The sequence below is a fragment of the Mastacembelus armatus genome, chromosome 16, assembly GCF_900324485.2.
Source record: "Mastacembelus armatus chromosome 16, fMasArm1.2, whole genome shotgun sequence".
Classification (NCBI taxonomy): domain Eukaryota; kingdom Metazoa; phylum Chordata; class Actinopteri; order Synbranchiformes; family Mastacembelidae; genus Mastacembelus; species Mastacembelus armatus.
In genome coordinates this window covers 5,046,461-5,064,642 of record NC_046648.1, presented here as the reverse complement: position 1 = coordinate 5,064,642, position 18,182 = coordinate 5,046,461, and the positions used below count along the sequence as shown (strand labels likewise).

The following is an 18,182-nucleotide window of genomic DNA, read 5'->3' as shown; positions in this document are numbered from 1 at the left end:
AGTCCTGACTTCCGGATCTGCTTGTTCAACGTAAAATCCTTGTCCCAAATGTTAAATGATAAATGGAAGAGGAAAAAAACGACATATCATGAGCAAGATAATAATAAAAAATATTATGAGCAATATTATTTATTAATCACATTTTAAAAATTGGAACAAAGTGAAAATAGACAAAGTTAGCAAGCTCATTCATTGGCAAATGCAATTTTCTAGCTATATACAGTCTGTTAGTGCATTAACACTGTAATGGAATGAACGATGAAATGGACCTAAACAAGTCAACAGGCTGTTTTCTCAAGACATATTGAGTCTTCACAGCAGAAAAGCACAGCTGCAAAGAATGAAATTTATGAAGGCTAAATTCATTTAGCAGCTTCATTTTCTCAGTCTTGGTATTGGGCATGCTGGCTTGCTGTCACACTCGTGCCATGTTTGTCATTGTTATTAAAACTATGCTTTTCCTACTATGACAAGCTAAAATGTCTGCCTATGACAGTATAGTTTTCAGATAAAGTGCTTCATCCAGATCTTCACAGTATTGTTCTAAACTCATCAAAAATGAAACTGGGCACATGGGCTTCAGCAACCTTTGGATAAAACAGAAAGATAAATACATTTTACAATCCCACAGAACATACAGTAAAAATGCAATTCAAAAAGGTCTATAGTTCAGTAACTATCTTACTGTATAATAAGATTGTTGCATATGTTAAACACATTAAGATAGAGCAATTACAAATTGCAGCTACCTCCTTTTTACAGCATTAATAAGATGAAAGTTGTACCTTGCGGGACAGTTTTGTGTACTTCACATAGTCTTCCAGGAACATCAGTGCTCCCACCACATCAGAGGGCATGTCAGGGATCTTCTGACTATAATAGGGTCAAATGCAACATGAAACTAATTCATAACACAGAATATGTTTCATTGTATTAATCATATCAAGCAAACAAGAAGAAAAATAATATGTTTACTTAAAAGCAAACATATTATTCCATTGTATTTAAGTTTGTATTGTTACCTTGTGCACTGCTCCATGATTGAGCGGATGAACTGACCAATAAGAGCGAGGAACTGCTGTGTATATCTGGAGTGGAACTGCTTGAGGAGGGTGAGCATGCCCAGAACAAGGGGAAGCCAGTCAACTGGGTCTGTGGCTTTCCTGCAGGTCATTCCTGAGAAGAAATAAGTGCAGATGTGGATGCAGTCTTAACTTTGAGATGTGTTCACTCATCGTGATAATAATGCTCTATGCATGCTGAGTATAATGAGTAGCCTACTCAACTAAAAACAACATTCACACTCTAAGATAATAGTGAGGTCTTGGCAAAAATTTGTGTTAAAACATGTAGGAGAAATTCAGCTGGCAAATTTTCTTTCTAAAAATATACATCATATTATGAATCATTAAAAGAACTTGGCCATATCATACCCTTTGCTGTAATGTACAACTTAATAACTCATTAACATCAATAGTTTGATGTTTGTCCTGTGATGCAGCAAATTGAAGGCAGGAAAAAAAAACTTGCCTTGGTTTTTGCTGTACTGAAGTTTAGGCAGCTGAGCAATAATAAACAGGAAGTTGATGATGGGAAAGTAGGGTAGGCGCTTTGTGGTGATGTAGATCTATATGCATAAACAAAACAGATCAGGGAGAGCATCCTCTAAAATACAACCAAATACAACCAAACAACCAAAAGATAATATAGAATCAATCAAAAAAACAAACGTGCAATGATGAGCACAGGTGAAATTTGATACAGATTGAGAGGGTGTGTGTGGGAAACAATCCTAATCTCCACAACCTTGCTGAGTGGATTGTGAATGCCAGCAGCCTCCAAGTAGGCTGTGATTTCATACAGAAGAGTGTTGTCCTCCTTAGGGTAGGGTAAGGATGGGTCCTGGTAGTGTGCTTCAATGTCTGCCAGTAGAGACCTGGGCAGAAGCTCATTAATCATTTATCAGCTAGTAGTTTCACATATTTTCCAATTAAGGCTTACAGCAAGGGCATGATCATAATGCAGTCACTGATGCAGTATTAAACCTCAGTGAAAAAAGTAATCAATTAAATATGTGTTTATGGTACACATAAATGTACCATAAGTCAAATCATAACATAACATAATAGCATAATCAACACTTTGAAGCAACAACCCACAATTTGTGTGCAGTGTCTTCACATGATACTGAAACCAAGTTGAAAACCAAATTAACACGGGAGTGATTATATTAAAACGATAAGCACTTTGTAGTGAGACTGACTTGTTGAGGTTTTCCAAGGCAGCAGCCAGGTGTTTGGAATCAAACTTGCAAGAGTAGTTCAGCTCATTAGCAATCTGCTGTCTGAGAATCTGCATCTGCCCAACCTACAACAAACATAAGCGTTTAACATTATTCTCATGGCATCTTGTCTGTATTGGAAAATTGTCAACTCTGAATCTCAAAGAATGTCATTAAGAGTCATATTAATATTTATTTCAAGGGCCTAAATGAGATAAAATCATTGACCAGTACCTTCATGATGGCCTCCAAGTATGCACCCCAAATCTTCTGGGTTTTGGCCACAGCAGTGGTATACACTTTGTTGGCATTAGCTATTGCAGAAATAAATTGTTTGTTTGTTTTTCACAGAATAAAATATCCCAGAAGGTTGAAGGTTTTCCTAAATTATTACCTACCCACAATGCCCTGGACTGGGTTGACAGCACCCAGCATAGTCTTGAAGGCATCCACCACAGCTTTGTCCTTCAGGATGGTCTTCTGAAACATTGTCAGAAAGTTCTGGTGAAAGAAACAGGTTGCCATCAGCGCAAATACACTCAGGTACATACAATAAAATACTTTACAGACCTTAAAATGTGTAATGCTTTCGCTCTGTGTTATGTAGTGGTAACTTTATTGCAAATATTGTGACATTTATTGAGGTCTGACTACCTGCAGTTCCTTGACAATCATGAAGCAGAGCAGGCGATCCAGCCCGTTGAGGCCAAATGTACCCAGAGTGTTCTGGATCTCAGAGAACAGCCTGTTATTGGTCACCTCCTGGTGGTTCTTCAGGTCATACCAGGTGTTCATCTGATCAATGTAGCACGTTGCCCTGTAGAAAGGACCAACGTTTGTCAGCTATGTCATACATGCTGCAAGAGTTGGCATTTACAATACCATATAGAGCAAAGCTTGTATCATAATCTATACATGAATCCCAGATGCTAAAAGAGAAATAACAGTGTTAACTTGTTCACTGTTACATTTGAGAAGACACACTTGGGATCAGTGATTCGGAGGATCTCTCTGCAAAGACGGCCAATGAAGGTGGCAGACTCATCCACAGATGGAAACTTGGGGATGGGGATGTGGGTGGACTGGTGTACACTCTGCCAGTCCTGGATCTAATTGAAACAAGGAAAGACTTGATATTTCAAATAACCACAGGATTTCCTATAATTCCGGAGAGATGAACTGATGTCAAATTCAGGGATGTGATCAGATACAGTAGACAGCATGCTAATGCTCTAAGCCTAACCTTGGTCCTGAGGAAGCTGTTGCATTCCTGTTCCACATTGTAGTTGATGATGCGTGACACTTCCTCCTGCCAGATTTTAAGGCCATAAATGCTGACATAGTCTTGGATGTACTCAAACGACCTGTAGAAGCCATCCATGGTGGCCGCCATCTCCTTCAACTTGGGCATCAGCTCACTGGGCTGAGAGAGTATTGTACTTTTGACACATTTCATCTTTTTATTTGTCATTGTTTTGCATGATTTTCACAGGACAAGAAAATACACCAGTTAAAGTATTCTGGGCCAAAACTCTAATTGTACAATGTTTTTGTCCTGTGTGCTCGAGAAACGTCTTAACTTGTATGAAGAATCCTGTGATTTAATTTAGTACATAACATGTTTCACAATTTTAAATACTGATAAATAATATGTGGTGGATCTGATGCCTGACCTTAGCCTTGGGGTTAAAGATCAGCCCTTTGTGCAGTGCATACGCTACCCTCTTCACCAGCTCCTTCCTGATGCCATCCTCCAGAAGCTGCTTAGGGTCCACCTGAAAATGTTAGTAAAGTCATCAGATAGAGTAAGCCATCATTGCAATGCACCATGGCTCATTTAGGCACCAAATCTCTGCTTGCATGTTGCAACAAAGATGTTGAAGTATTCCATCATCACATTATTGGTACAGACAGAAAACATTTAACTCATTCCAAATAACCTTTTCACATCATGTACCTTTATGATACCAACGAGTGTGGTCTTCATCATCAGGATCCCCTCAGTGAAAATGGAGATGTCATGAGTGAGTTTAGCCACCTGTAACCGCATGAAGCAGAAGGATGTTTAGGCACACAAATGACAGACAGAATCCATCCATTTTCTATACTCGCTTATTCCTTAACCAGGGTCACTGGGATCTGCTGGAGCCTATCCCAGCTTTCTTTCAGGTGGAAGGCAGGGGTACACCCTGGACAGGTCACCAGTCCATCACAGGGCCACATATAGACACACAAAGACAAACAACCTCACACACTCACACTCACTCCTATGGGCAATTTAGAGTCACAAATCAACTGACTGGACTATGGGAGGAAACCGGCGTACCTGGAGTAAACCCAAGCACGGGGACAACATGCAAATTCCACACAGAAAGGCCGGGTTGCGAACCCAGGACCTTCTTGCTGTGAGGCAACAGTGCTAACCACTCATCCACCATGCTGCCCCAGACAGAATCCAATGAACCTTAAATTCAATTGACCCAGTTGGTATAAAGAGTAAAGATAGGCATACAGGACATACTGAAACTCTCTATTCTATTTTGTTTTCAAGTTTAATATTGAAATCCAGGTCATAAGTTAAACTCTAACAATGATATTTAATTTTAAGGCATTGAAGGCAAGATTGCATTTCAAAATGTGCCATTTCCATATCAGTCTGTCAAATTCTAATTAATGCAATTCAAGTAAGTCTGCTGACAGTCTGTTTCCATATCAGCCTCTCTTTTCCAATTTGTATTTCACATCAAAAGCTGTGAGATTGAAAAATGTTCTGAAATGCCAACTAGAATTGCCTCAGACTCACAAACAGCAGATGAGTCAACATCAAAACAGAATGAACAACTTGAGGCCTCTATCTACTATTTTTATTATATATAAGCTCTGAGGATTTCTTTTTTCATTACTTCAATGACATGAACAATCAACTTCAAACAACACACAAGGAGATACTGTGACTATTTCAGGGAGCTGTTTTACTTCATAGCGAGCCCCAAGCTGGGAGTAGTCTTTTAGCTTGTCCTTATCCAGCCGTGTGGGCACCTCCATGATGTCATGGATCTGAAGTTTGATGATCTTGGCCAGAGAGGTGAACATGCTTTCGGGGATTATCTGAAGCACCTGGGAATAGAAAAAAAAAAAAATCATACCAAAACTGAGAACCAACATGAATCTATTTTATCTGGGTTGAAAGAATAGTGTGCAAAAACAGATGGTACAAAGCGCTGCAGATATTAAAAAAAAAAAAAAAAAAAATTGTGTACAGCTAGTAAGAACAAATCCTCCAAGAACAAAGTAACATGGCATGTGGCTGATGACACCAGAAGGTAACAGTACCTTCAAGTACACATCCATTAAGTAGTTCTTTTTGGGTAAATTTGCCAAACAGATGGATGTAGAAACAGTAATCATGGTTGCAGCTGTTACAGCACAGCTACTAAACAATAACTTGTCATGTGCAGAAGTCACTTGTTGAAAGTTTTCACACCATATTCATCTGAGAGTACCATAGGAAACATCAATATTTCATCTCTGCTTAAAAACCTTTGAAAACAGAAGCAAAGATCTAAGGAGCAAACACGACTTTAATATACTGTACCTTTCTGACATAAGACACCAGCTCTCCAGAGTAGAACTGCGAAACACTCAGCAGGTCAGCACTGTTGGCCTGGTTGATACGCAGCAACGGAAGATCCAGTGCAGACGCCAGCTGGTTACAGGGGCACAGAAATGATTTGAGCATCACAGGACATGATCATTTAAATTAACACAAAGTCTTAGGGAAAATGTACATACATTTGTTTAATATAGATAGGTTTTTGTTGGGCACAAATAGCCCTCACCTTCAGAAATGTAGCTCTTAGTTTTGTGACCATGGATGGGTTGACTCTGATGCTCTCCTGCATAATGGATGTGAAGCTGCAGAATAAACCATAAGCCAGAGAAAAAAATAAAATAAAATTTGTACTGCAAAGTCAAAGCAACTGCAGCACCGTGGTCTTCAAGGTTTATATAAAAACCTTTACAGAGCATCTCTAGCTATCCATGTAAAGACACATCTAATACTATCTACATGTTACTGAGGAAAGTCTAAATACAAAACACATTAAAACAATCAGTTACTAATAAAGCATCTAACTGAAGTGTGTATCAACTGCTCTACCAAAGCAAGGAGGCGAGCACCTGTCAATTATCTGCCATGCATAGGACAGGTCTCCAACTATCTGCATAGTGATGAGGACTTCTTCTTTGATATTGATGGTGCGGATCATGTGGTGCAGGAACTTCCTGGTGTCAGCCAGGAACTGACAGACCTGCAGGTTAGACTCCAACTGGTGGAATTCCTGGACCTGATAAACAAGAGAAAAACGTGAAAAACCCACATAACTGTACAGACGTAAACAAGGGTTATAGGAACTTTCTTAGCAGTGTCATTTTCTTCATGCATATAAAAAAAATCTTCTACTGGCTCTGATTTTTGGAAGATGATTTTTTTTTTTATTATTGGGCCTATAAAAATATGCATAACCCAGTTCTTACAATTTATATGAAAATTATATTTGTTTCATTTCTAATTTTGACAGGACAGACAGGAGAAAATGAAGCCATTGAAATCCACTGAGCCAACAAGGCATTTCTATTATGTGTATCTATTTGTAAGCACTTCATAGAAGTTATATTATTCTCTTTGTTTTGCTGCTGTTTTCATTCACTGTTCTTAGATTCAATTCTTATATGCATGAAGCTAAGGCAATCAACATACTGTATTCTCCAGTAATTCAAATAATGTTGTCTTTATTTAGCAGCATCAGTTTAATGTGGAAACGTAAATCCACAGGGAAAATATCTTCATCTCGCTCACCTCAACAAGAGCCTGTATGAGCTGGACTGTTTTCCTCCCAGCAGCTGTAGAGTCCTCATAGTTCAAAGACTCGATCTGCTTTGATATTTCTCTGAACCAGGCTTGTAAGTTCTCTGTAAGAAGAATTATAGGTGTATTGCACAAGAAGAGAAAAAAAGTGAAGATCAGATAAAACAGGTCTATTTACAAGAGCTAAAGTTAGTATAAAAATAAAAATAGTATAAGTAATGTCAATCTCCTTGTATGTGTCTCTCATGCATTTTTTTTCCATGATTTTTCTCACCGTTTTTCTCCACCCTGGTAAGAGGTTTGACACCAGAGAAGACTTCGGCCAGCTCAGTCATTCTCTCTGATCCCTCCTTCTTGTAGCTCTCCCATTTGATCTGCTTTTCTGACAGCATCTGCTTGAACATCTGGAAAAGGGACCGCACAGATGCTGAGTCAATGAGGAAGGATTAGTCAGATGAGCTGCATAATGAGAACATTAAATTTGTGTCCGCTAATGATAGACTGGCTAACCATATGCTGTCTCACTGTTTGCTAATAGAAAAAAAGAACAGACACACCTAATGAGTTGGCTGGATCACTTTGAAATGATCCTGGCATTAATTTCATACTTCCCTTTATACACGTCAGATTCTTCAGTAATGATGGGAGACTCACCTCCTTGAGTGTGAACTCAAACTGAGCAGTGTCTAGTAAAAGCTGGAAGAGTATCTTTGGATTGTACTTGGAGTCACTGAGCACTTGGTCTTTGATCTGACGCAGTCGCTTGTTGTTTGGGTCATAGGCTATGATACAGAAGATGAAACTGTAAATCTACAACAATTTTTCATTAACATTGTTTTTTTTAATTTTGTTGACATTATGAATCCTTGAATAGGCTGCATTGTGGTCTTAAAGGAAAAATCTTCTCACCTGACTCCGCAGAGTGCAGCATCAGCCAGCGGATAGCAACATTACAATCCCTCAGGCAGTTGAGTAGTTTGGGAATGTTGTCCAAGATGATCTCCTCTCTTAAGAAACCTTCCTTCAGCAGCTGCTGTACCTGGGGCCTCAGGCTCTCCATGCTAGCTGCATAACGAGTGGCCTAAATGCACAGTGATGGTGCCAGTAGTGTTCATGTGATACAACAAAAATACAATAAAAACTTTCATCTTAGACATCATTTATTCCCTGCCACTAGTGGCCTTTAGGAAGCATGAAAACATACAGATGACAAACTAAACAACATCACTTCATCTCTGCTATACTGGCTACAGTATGAGTGCAGTTCTTCATGACTATGACATTGCACATTTCTTCTTATACTTCACTTAGAGTTTATGTATATTCACCTTCTTTTTAACAGAGCATTCAAGTCTTGCTTAAAAATGTCAGAAATGTGATTAATATGCTTGTGTTTCTATTTAAATTCTGCAGAATCACAATGGATGACTTATAAATACTGTGGACATGATTATCTCTAGACTAGCACATTGATGGGCTGCAAATTGAAAAATTGGAAGACTGTGTGACTTTGAAGCATGCAATGTGTATAAAGATGGATGACATGACAGCTCTTCAAAAATGAAGCAGATGCAAGTTAATTGTTCCTCGTTCCTCGTGATTGGTTGAAGTATTGGTCATAAACCCCACCCCCTCCTTGTTAGCAGACAGAACACAACACAAATTCCAAAACTAATTTCTTCTACATCTACATTATAGGCAGATTTTTTAATGCCAGTTTGTGCATAAGTGGTCATTTATCTGATAAATATGTTTTAATAAGTTATTCTTATGTTTCCATGCAGCCTATGCTTTGAAGCCAATACATTTGTTGTAATACCTGTTCTTTGATGTTAGCAGAGTCCAGCGTATAGTTGAGAGCAGTCTTTGCAGCTTTGTATGGCTCCCACGCCTCCACCAGGTTCACTGTGATGCCCATGTAAATACTGATAACCTGTGGACAGGCAACACAACTCAGCCGAGTGCAACAGTATAAATGAAAACAAGACACAGTGAATACCATAACATTTCATACAATTATTCATATTCAGTTCTAATCTATTAGTGTGACATTGTCCAAGCATATTAAGCATACAGCTTTCCCAGTGAACAATCACAGAACAAATGTCTTACCCAATTGTCAGGGAAGTACTTGTCCACTATCTCCCTCATCTTGGCCTGCTGGGTGTGCAGTATGGAGGGGCTGAAGTAGAGGCAGACATACAGCATGGCTGCCTGGTTAGCTAGTGCTGTGCTACGGTGCTCTGGTAAAGGATATGCAGACACCTGGCGGACAGAAAGAAATGTGATTTTAGGTCCAGCAGCAGATATTTGACACAATCATTACCCTTTTATGATGATCTCATAAAATCTGCAGCAAAGGAAAACTTGACAAAGCTTGTAATTTCTTTTTTTTTAAGTGGAAATTGATGTTCAACCAAATGTTTCTCACTTGATTGTAGATGTCGTCTGAGCGTAGCCTCCCAATGACCATGCTTATGAAAGTGGAACTGATGGGAACTCTCTGAAAGTAGCTGTCTGGGTAGTTTGCTGGCCGTTTGGCTCCAGGCTGACTGTAGTAGCCTGTGCTTCGGAGGAGCTTACAGATGTCATCGAGATTGGAGTCAGCTGATGAACGAGCAGCGCTAATGAAAATGTGAAACAATGCACTGTGTTTAAAAAAAGGAATTTGTAATACAAAAGAAAGCAATAAGGTGACAAAAAACAATAATGACAAACAATGGAAACAACTATTCGTGTATAATTTGTAATATAAATTTTGATAAAAGATCATTTTAGTGCCTGTGCATGTTCAGTGGTTAAGATGAGATGCACTAACTAGCAGGGTTTGACAGGGTCATTAAAATATGAATAAGTCAGCTATTAAGTGAACTAAATGTTCCACATATTTATATTTAGTTACATTTAAATTTACATAAAATTGTTTGTACAGCAAGTAACAAAGACAGAGTCAGAAATAAAAAAGACATAAGGTATATAAAGTATAATGCTACTCTCCAGCACATATGTGCGTATGTATCAGTAAAGTGAGACATCACTATGAGTGAGCTCACAGGCTAACAAGTGAATTGAGTGCATCAACTGTGTGAGTCAGCATGTGAATGTTGTACATTGGAGCATGTTAGTCACAACCTCACCTGTATCTATAGTAGGAAACAAGCATCCTCTCTCTAACCTCCCCTTCGATTTTTTGATCAATAACAAGCAACATGACTCCGTAGAGATAGAGAGCCTCACACTGGGTGGAAAGACAAAAACTTTTCAGCCAAATTCAGCCATGTATTTTCAGTTAGTGTTAAAATGAGGGCAAAGAAATCACTTATTTTTCCTGTAAAGTTCCTGTAATGCTATGAAATTCAAACTGATTTGCATTTGTGTTACGCACTAAAAGCTGCTTTCCATCCTCATTTAGAAGCACAGTCTCTAGGGTCTGCTGAATATAAACACCCTCATGTAAGTCATCCAAATATCTGGAGAGAAGAGGGAAATATCATATCACATATAAACAGCATCGTATCATCACTGAATAATGTGCAAAATAGTATCTTTATCATGTTTTATGATTTCAAAAAGAAAAGAGGAATAAGGTATGTGTCAAATAGAGTTCTGACTGAACTGAAAGTGAACTGAGCCAACCCTCGAAAAAACCACAGCACTGTCTTACCTGTTAAGATCCACTATATATTTGTGGACACTCTCAAAAGCCAGATAGAACCTCGACAGAATCTCAATGTTGTTTTCTCTAAACTCTTCATCCAGGTCTTGCAGCTCAGGTTTAGCTTCCAGCTTACCTTCATAATACTCTGGACCCTGGCAGATAAAGCAGTATCATGAAACACTGCAAGTGCAACCAATATTTAATTCTTCATGAAAATACACATAAAGCCACAAACAATTAAGAAATTATTAATACATTTATTCCAATCAGAGAGCTACTTAAACTACCACTGCTACTACTTATAAATAGCGTTGCATTTTCTTAATCTTAGAATAAGCCTTTTAAATCCACATAGGGATCTGGTCTCCTTTCAAGGAGGCAGCCATGTTGAGTCACCATGTTTCTAACATGGACAAGCCAAACACTGGCTCCAGATAGGGAGTCGTGTGTTTTAAATATGACAACCACCATACCCTACCTTGCACCTGGAAACAGCTGGGCAGGGTGTGAGGGTTGCTCAGAAGGTTGCATTCTGCAATTGCACCACTAGGTGCTGCTACATCTTCCACATTTTACACATTGTACCTTTAATCATAATGAGCAGAAATGACCATAACCTCCTACTACAGTCAATCCTTTTTGTGCAGTCTAAATGAGAATATGAAGTTACCCCAAATCTCTTCAGTCATAGCACATTCAGCTTTAGGCCACAAATGGCTGGTTAATGTAATGCAGCCCTGTTTCAATACATACCTTAAAGTAGCTGAAGTCACAGATGATGTCTCCATATTTCTGCTGGTCACTCTTGTCCTTGAGCCTGAAAACTGTAGGGATGAAGTCAGAGAGGCGCAAGAGTTCAGCAATGATGGCATTTCCCCTGGACACTATCCTGAGGATGGCCTGACCGCACAGGTTGTTCTCTGCCAGGAAATCCACCATAGTGGCTTCAGGGATAACGATGCACAAAAAAGCAAAGATCCCAGCTGAAAAAAGGAAATGATAAGAAATTTTAATATAATTGAATTCAATACATTTATTCTGTTCAGGTTAGGTTTTTTTACTTTATGTTTTTTGATCATTATTATTATTATTATTTAGACCCCAGTTTCATCTGAATGTCTACTGAAATGCTCTGGTGCAAGACCCTTGGCTGGTCCTGAGTCCGGACTCTTCCTGAGATAAGTAAATAAACCTGTACTCTCCCAGGGGGTTTAGTGATAGCTTTATTTTAATCTGCATTACTTCAATCTAGTCCTGTTAGAGTGTATTACAGAAGCCTGATGCTTTCTCTCACCTGAAATACAGCGCGACAAGCTCTAGCTAATGCATGTGACAGGCATTATTATGAAGTTTGAAACACATTTTAGCCTAAATGTTCACAACATTTTAACGAGTTCCATATTGTTTGAACACACATTATAACACGCTGAAAAACATCTTAACGCCTTGTTGTTGGGGCTTTTTGACGAGTGTAGTTTTTTTTATATGGTCATACAAATGTTAGCTCTGTCATTAGCTCCAGCTATATTAGCTATAGACTTAGCATTTAGCCTGCTAGCTTCTCTGTTTAGCCACAATGCAATAGATGACGATAAACAACAAGAGACAAACAGATCTCGACAAACTAACCTTTTTAAAAGTTGCTCTGTATGATTTGTGGTTGTCTATTTGGATCGTCTCTTCCCTGTTTACTTCCTCATGACCAACCACATGACTCCACCACTGGGTGTGTTTGATTCGGTTCATTCAGCGCGCCGGAGACGTGCGGGGCCAAAGCAATGCTTTGACCTTTACCAAAAGCGAATATGCTATATTTAAGGATTTTTTCCCTCTAACTATCACATAATAAAATCAGAATTTGAAACGAGGTATATGAAAATGTAAATTATGTCGTTTTTTAAAGGTCCCATCAGCCTGAATCAATAGGGACAGTGTACAAATAGAAAGGTGGGTCCAGCGGAGCGGCGGGTGTAGCTGCCTCTGCAACCCAGTCCAGATAATTAGCTTATGTTCCTGTAGATGGCGACAGAGATCCACTAAACGTAATGTATCTGTGTCACTGCTGCTCCATCACACTGAGGGCCTGTGAGTGTAGACTGTCGGACTCAGACTCCACAGGGATGCAGTGGAATAGTGAGAATAAGCCCAGACTGAAATGAAACCAACCAATCCACATGGAAGAAATGTCACATCTGGCCTTCTGCAGACATTACAGGGACTTTTCTGCCAAGTGAACACCACAACAGTCTTCATCATCATTATCTGCACAATAAAGATGAATTTGGGTAGAGAAATAATGCACCTATGTTGTAAATAGCCTACTTGAGTCTTTTACCTATTGAACCATAACATAGATGAAAAAGCTAACAATCTGCATGTCCAACACATGGTCAGCATAAATGAATAGGCACAAGCCCCTGTATTTCCTTCAAATTCTGATTGGACTTATACTGCCAATCGATCTAAAATGCTAGCTGGCACTTTCTTGTGACAGAGCGAGTCAGAGGTGGAGAGAGCAGTTTATGTGACCTGTCACCTGCGCTTATGTGGCAGAATCAGGTTGATCTCAGTCCAGTTGCTCTTATAGCATACTGTATATTCAAAGTCCACACAGTAAAACTGATTTAACTGTTTAAATCTTTTGATACATCACTGTTTCGCTACCTTAATTATGTTTTACCATTGATATGGAAATTGTTGTCTGCTTCAGGGTATTTTTACAGATTATCTCCATAGTGTTTTTTCATTTTTATTGCAGACTTGATTGACAGGAAAATGGGAGACACAGGGTGTGACATATGGCAAGGTGAGCAGCATTTAATGTCCTGAATAACGTGTTTCTTATCATGACGAGCCACTGGAGCACCATTATTTCAAGTTTATGATGGGTGCAGGGAAGAGAGAGAGAGAGAGACAGGTGCATTTTAGATTCATGGCTTGCCTACTCATTGACCTGGCTGTCCACAAACTACACACTGTGTTCCTGCAGCCACTGAATTTATTACCCATTTGCTATCACACCAAGGTCGTGCTCCCTGCAACACCTGGGTCAGCTCTATGGGCTTCCTGGGAAGCATCATGAAACATTTCTACTAATGAGGGCTTTTACTACACAACTTCATTAGTGACCTTCTGCTGCCTTTACTGTAAAATACTAGATGGGTGTGATAAATGCAATATATTATACACAAGTAAAGGACACCATATACACATATCAACAGCACAATACTATAGAGTAATATTCCAAACACACTGTGTGATTCATTTAATAAGTTACTGAAGAGGAACCAAATGACCCTTATGTCTCTGCCCATTAGGAGCACTGATGAATCTCAGTTCTCATTCAGCGAGTAGCCTGGCGGTCATTGACTGTTGGGTCAGGTAATTATCATTTGTCTGAAACCCTTGAATTGGCTGACAAATAATGATTGCCTTTTACTTGTGAGCTACTTAATGTGCTAACATTTCACCAAATTAAATACTTTTTTAAAAAAGTGTCTCACAGGTTCATAAACTAGAGATTATTATCGTTATTCAGGAGATGTGAGTGGGTGGTGTTAAATCCCTGTGTGCACATGTATCCAAATGACGATCTGGAATCACAAATTACTGTCCACGTATGTGTATGTGCCTAGGTTCATTAGCAAATGCACGCATGTATCCCTTCAGGCCCTATGTGCCCTTTATTACCAGGAAGTTGACTCTATTTAGTTTAGCTAGTGATTAAACCTTTTCATGGCAGCAACTTAAACATGCTGTGAACTGTGTGAGGTGATTAAAGGCTGCTCAATTTGTAGTGCAGTCCCACTGCTATTCTTCCTCATTGATCTTTTTCAGGTCCTTGAAGTCAGAGTTGCACACAACAGCACATCTCATTGGAAAAAGACAGGATACCTTCTCCGCCTTGCTCTTTCTGTCTCTCTGCTCTCATGTCAGCAAATATTTCACTTGTATATAACAAATATAACTCCATTTAAAATTAGCTGCCATATATGGATGGTATTTAATAACTGATTGACTTTATTGTGCATCATTTTGTTGTTTAAATTTAATTAGGTGCTTTAATGGTTAACAGTTTGCATGAATATATATCAAACAAAATGTAATCACGTGTATAGAAAGTGCTTATTTCTACATATAATACAGGCTATACAAACCCAAGGAGAATAAATGTCAGAGCCACTTTAGAACATAAAATTCTGAAAAACATTATTAATCACTCAGGGGAGAAGTGAAGGGAGATCAAAACTAAAACGCAGTTTGAGGGAGTCTTCAGACATTCGCATTACTTTGCTTTATGGATTCAGGTAAAAAATATTTTATTTTCCCTTCCACAGTAGTAGCCCAGTCAGACTGCTTCGGCACAGCAGTTGTTTGAGCTAAATACTAACACCAGCATGCTAACATATCATGTCAATGCTAATATCCTGATAATTTTCAAGCATAATGCTTTCCCCCTCTGTACCATTTTAGATTGCTAGCTTATGCTGATTAGTCGTAACATACAGCACAGTGGATGAGAAAAAGTTTAAGGGTTTTTTATGAAGATCCTTCCTATCTGGCCTGATGGTCTGAGCCTGAGAGTGGTTGGTGCTGTAAAGTATATTGTACGTATTTATAGCCCTATATTGTGATTTGGCTTGACTCCATAGAAAAGATTTGTGTCCACTTTCTCTTTTCCCCCAACAGTATGCAACTCAAACACAAATCCAATGTTTTCACACACTGCAGAAAGACAAGAGAAGGTGCAGGAGAAGAGTTATCACATCATCAGTGCCAGATGCCAAAAGATCTCTCACACAGAGTTTCAAGGCTAACAAGTGGTTTCAGAACAAATAGCAAAGGCTGATTGTGGTAATGCTCTAATATCAGATCTGATCAAACAGCAGATGTCTTTTTATTGCAAGTCATTACTGCTGTCATAGGTATTAGCATATAAATGGTTTCTAGCTCTACTGAGACCTAAAAATTATTGCATGTGTAATTGAACCTGATCTCTGCTCTGTGATTGAGATGTCCCAACACCCACAGATTGCCATGCACACATGCGCACTCTCCAAAAAACACACACACATGCTCTGTCTCTCTTCCTCATATTTAGTCACTACCCTTTCTTCTAATATATAAACACAACCTGTCAAAGAGCAACAAGAAAATGTAATGTCATTATCAATGATAATCAACACTTTCACTATAATATCAATGTTTACACCTTAGTTTTAACTTCTTTTTTTTCTTTACAATAATCAACATTGTTGGTTGAATTCACTAATAAAACTGTCTTTCGAATGGTATAGTTAAATCCACTACAGAGATGAAAGTAGAGCAATACAAATAATAAGCAGTTTAACAAATCTGATGAATGCAAATGCAAAATATTTATCATATTTCTGCCAAATGGAACAGAGAATTCAAAATATAGCACATGGAAAGTCACTCTGAATTCATTCAGGGTCATGACAGGGTGAAAGCTTTTTGTCTGCCACTCAAATTTATGTGACAGGTGCTTATGACTGGAACCCATCACAGAAATTATTGCTAGAGGAAGACTGTCATAATTCAATAGTGTCAACCTGGAACTGTGGCTTCATCTTTATTGGCATTGGTGTTGCAGATATTGATCAACAGGCTAATGAGCCATGAGACCATGGAATTTGAAACAAGGTAATGACGTCTTTTGAGGAGCGAGGTGATTCTTGAGTTCTTTTTTGACTCTAGCACAAAATTATTTAACATGTCAGAGTTTGGCCTGTGATAAACTAGTTACGGCTATGATCTCAGTGAATGAGTGATATGTTGAATATAGCATTGGCTTGCAAATATAGCATGGCTCAACACTTTTACATTTGCTGTACATAAATCTTCGACCAAGCCTGAGCTGATCTCCTATCCTCATTTAAAATTATACTATGTAAAATTTACTATCCTGTACTATCAGGATAAGTTGTATAGTTAATGAATGGATGAATGAAAAACTTTTGTTCTTTTTCTACTATGAATATGATGGCAGGAAAATGTAGATGAACGCTCAGCAAATAACTGCATTCATGTAAGGAGGGAGAGGTAGATTTGTACAGGTTGGCGAGGCAAAGAGACAGAGATGGGAAGGACGTGCAGCAGGTTAGGGTGATTAAGGACAGGGATGGAAATGTGTTGACAGGTGCCACAGGTGTGATGAAAAGATGGAAGGAATACTTTGAAGAGTTGATGAATGAGGAAAATGTTAGAGAGCACAGAGTAGAAGAGGTGACTGTTGTGGAGCAGGAAGTAGCAAAGATCAGTAAGGATGAAGTGAGGAAGGCGTTGAAGAGGATGAAGAGTGGAAAGGCAGTTGGTCCTGATGACATACCTGTGGAGGTATGGAAGTGTTTAGGAGAGGTGGCAGTAGAGTTTTTGACTGGGCTACTTAACAAGATCTTGGAGAGTGAGAGGATGCCTGAGGAATGGAGGAGAAGTGTACTGGTGCCCATCTTTAAGGACAAGGGAGACGTGCAGAGTTGAGGAAAGTACAGAGGAATAAAGCTGATGAGTCACACAATGAAGTTATGGTAAAGAGTAGTGGAGGCTGGCTGAGGTCAGAAGTGAGCATTTGTGAGCAGCAGTATGGTTTCATGCCAAGAAAGAGAACCACAGATGCAATATTTGCTTTGAGAATGCTGATGGAAAAGTACAGAGAAGGCCAGAAGGAGCTGCATTAGGTCTTTGTAGATTTGGAAAAAGCGTATGACCGGGTGCTGAGAGAGGAGCTGTGGTTTTGTATGAGGAAGTCTGGAGTGGCAGAGAAGTATGTTCGAGTGGTGCAGGACATGTATGAGAGCTGTAAGACAGTGGTGAGGTGTGCTGTAGGGGTGACAGAGGAGTTCAAGGTGGAGGTGGGACTGCACCAAGGATAGGGTTAAATGGAGGCAGATGATTCGCTGTGGTGACCCCTGAAGGCAGCAGCCGAAAGGAAAAGGAGACGTAAACATTTATCTTCATAACATGGTTGGATTTGATCAAAGTTTCAAAAATGAATACTCTATTATAACCTATAATACACAAATCACTAGATTGTTCTTACCCATATTTAGCCCTGCTGCTTCTGGCACACTCAGTGATTTCAGTATCAACATACTGCACAGGGTGCTGATTTCAGTCAGGTGGCAACAATAAATGATCACATCCAAGGCTGTGGTCTTTAGAAAGGAGAAACACTCATACATACTGTAGCATTTACATACAAATGTGTGGGTGTCTAGGTACATGTGAGTGCATGAATATTTTAGTGGAATTTTTAAGAACAAATCAGTATTACATACCAGACATTAAATAAACCACAAATTAATGACCACAAAATGCATGCAGAAGGAAATAATAAATATCCATTTGGCCGTTTA

At 39.0% G+C, this 18,182-nt stretch overlaps 1 protein-coding gene across 1 annotated transcript; it reads right to left on the bottom strand.

The window, feature by feature from the left end:
• Positions 1-97: 97 nt before the first annotated feature.
• On the bottom strand, positions 98-12,529 carry washc5 (WASH complex subunit 5). The gene is made up of 29 exons (XM_026294270.1): positions 12,436-12,529; positions 11,560-11,789; positions 10,813-10,958; positions 10,534-10,618; positions 10,286-10,386; positions 9,580-9,772; positions 9,261-9,413; positions 8,968-9,081; positions 8,058-8,229; positions 7,803-7,930; positions 7,423-7,552; positions 7,140-7,252; positions 6,461-6,627; positions 6,121-6,196; positions 5,877-5,987; positions 5,258-5,398; positions 4,239-4,319; positions 3,955-4,056; positions 3,525-3,704; positions 3,266-3,390; positions 2,936-3,098; positions 2,680-2,782; positions 2,516-2,595; positions 2,264-2,367; positions 1,807-1,936; positions 1,531-1,627; positions 1,023-1,176; positions 786-873; positions 98-587 (listed from the first exon to the last, which is right to left on the bottom strand). Exons 2-29 carry the CDS (start codon positions 11,743-11,745, stop codon positions 531-533), a joined length of 3,480 nt encoding a protein of 1,159 aa, XP_026150055.1. The 5' UTR covers positions 11,746-11,789; positions 12,436-12,529; the 3' UTR covers positions 98-530.
• Positions 12,530-18,182: the final 5,653 nt, after the last annotated feature.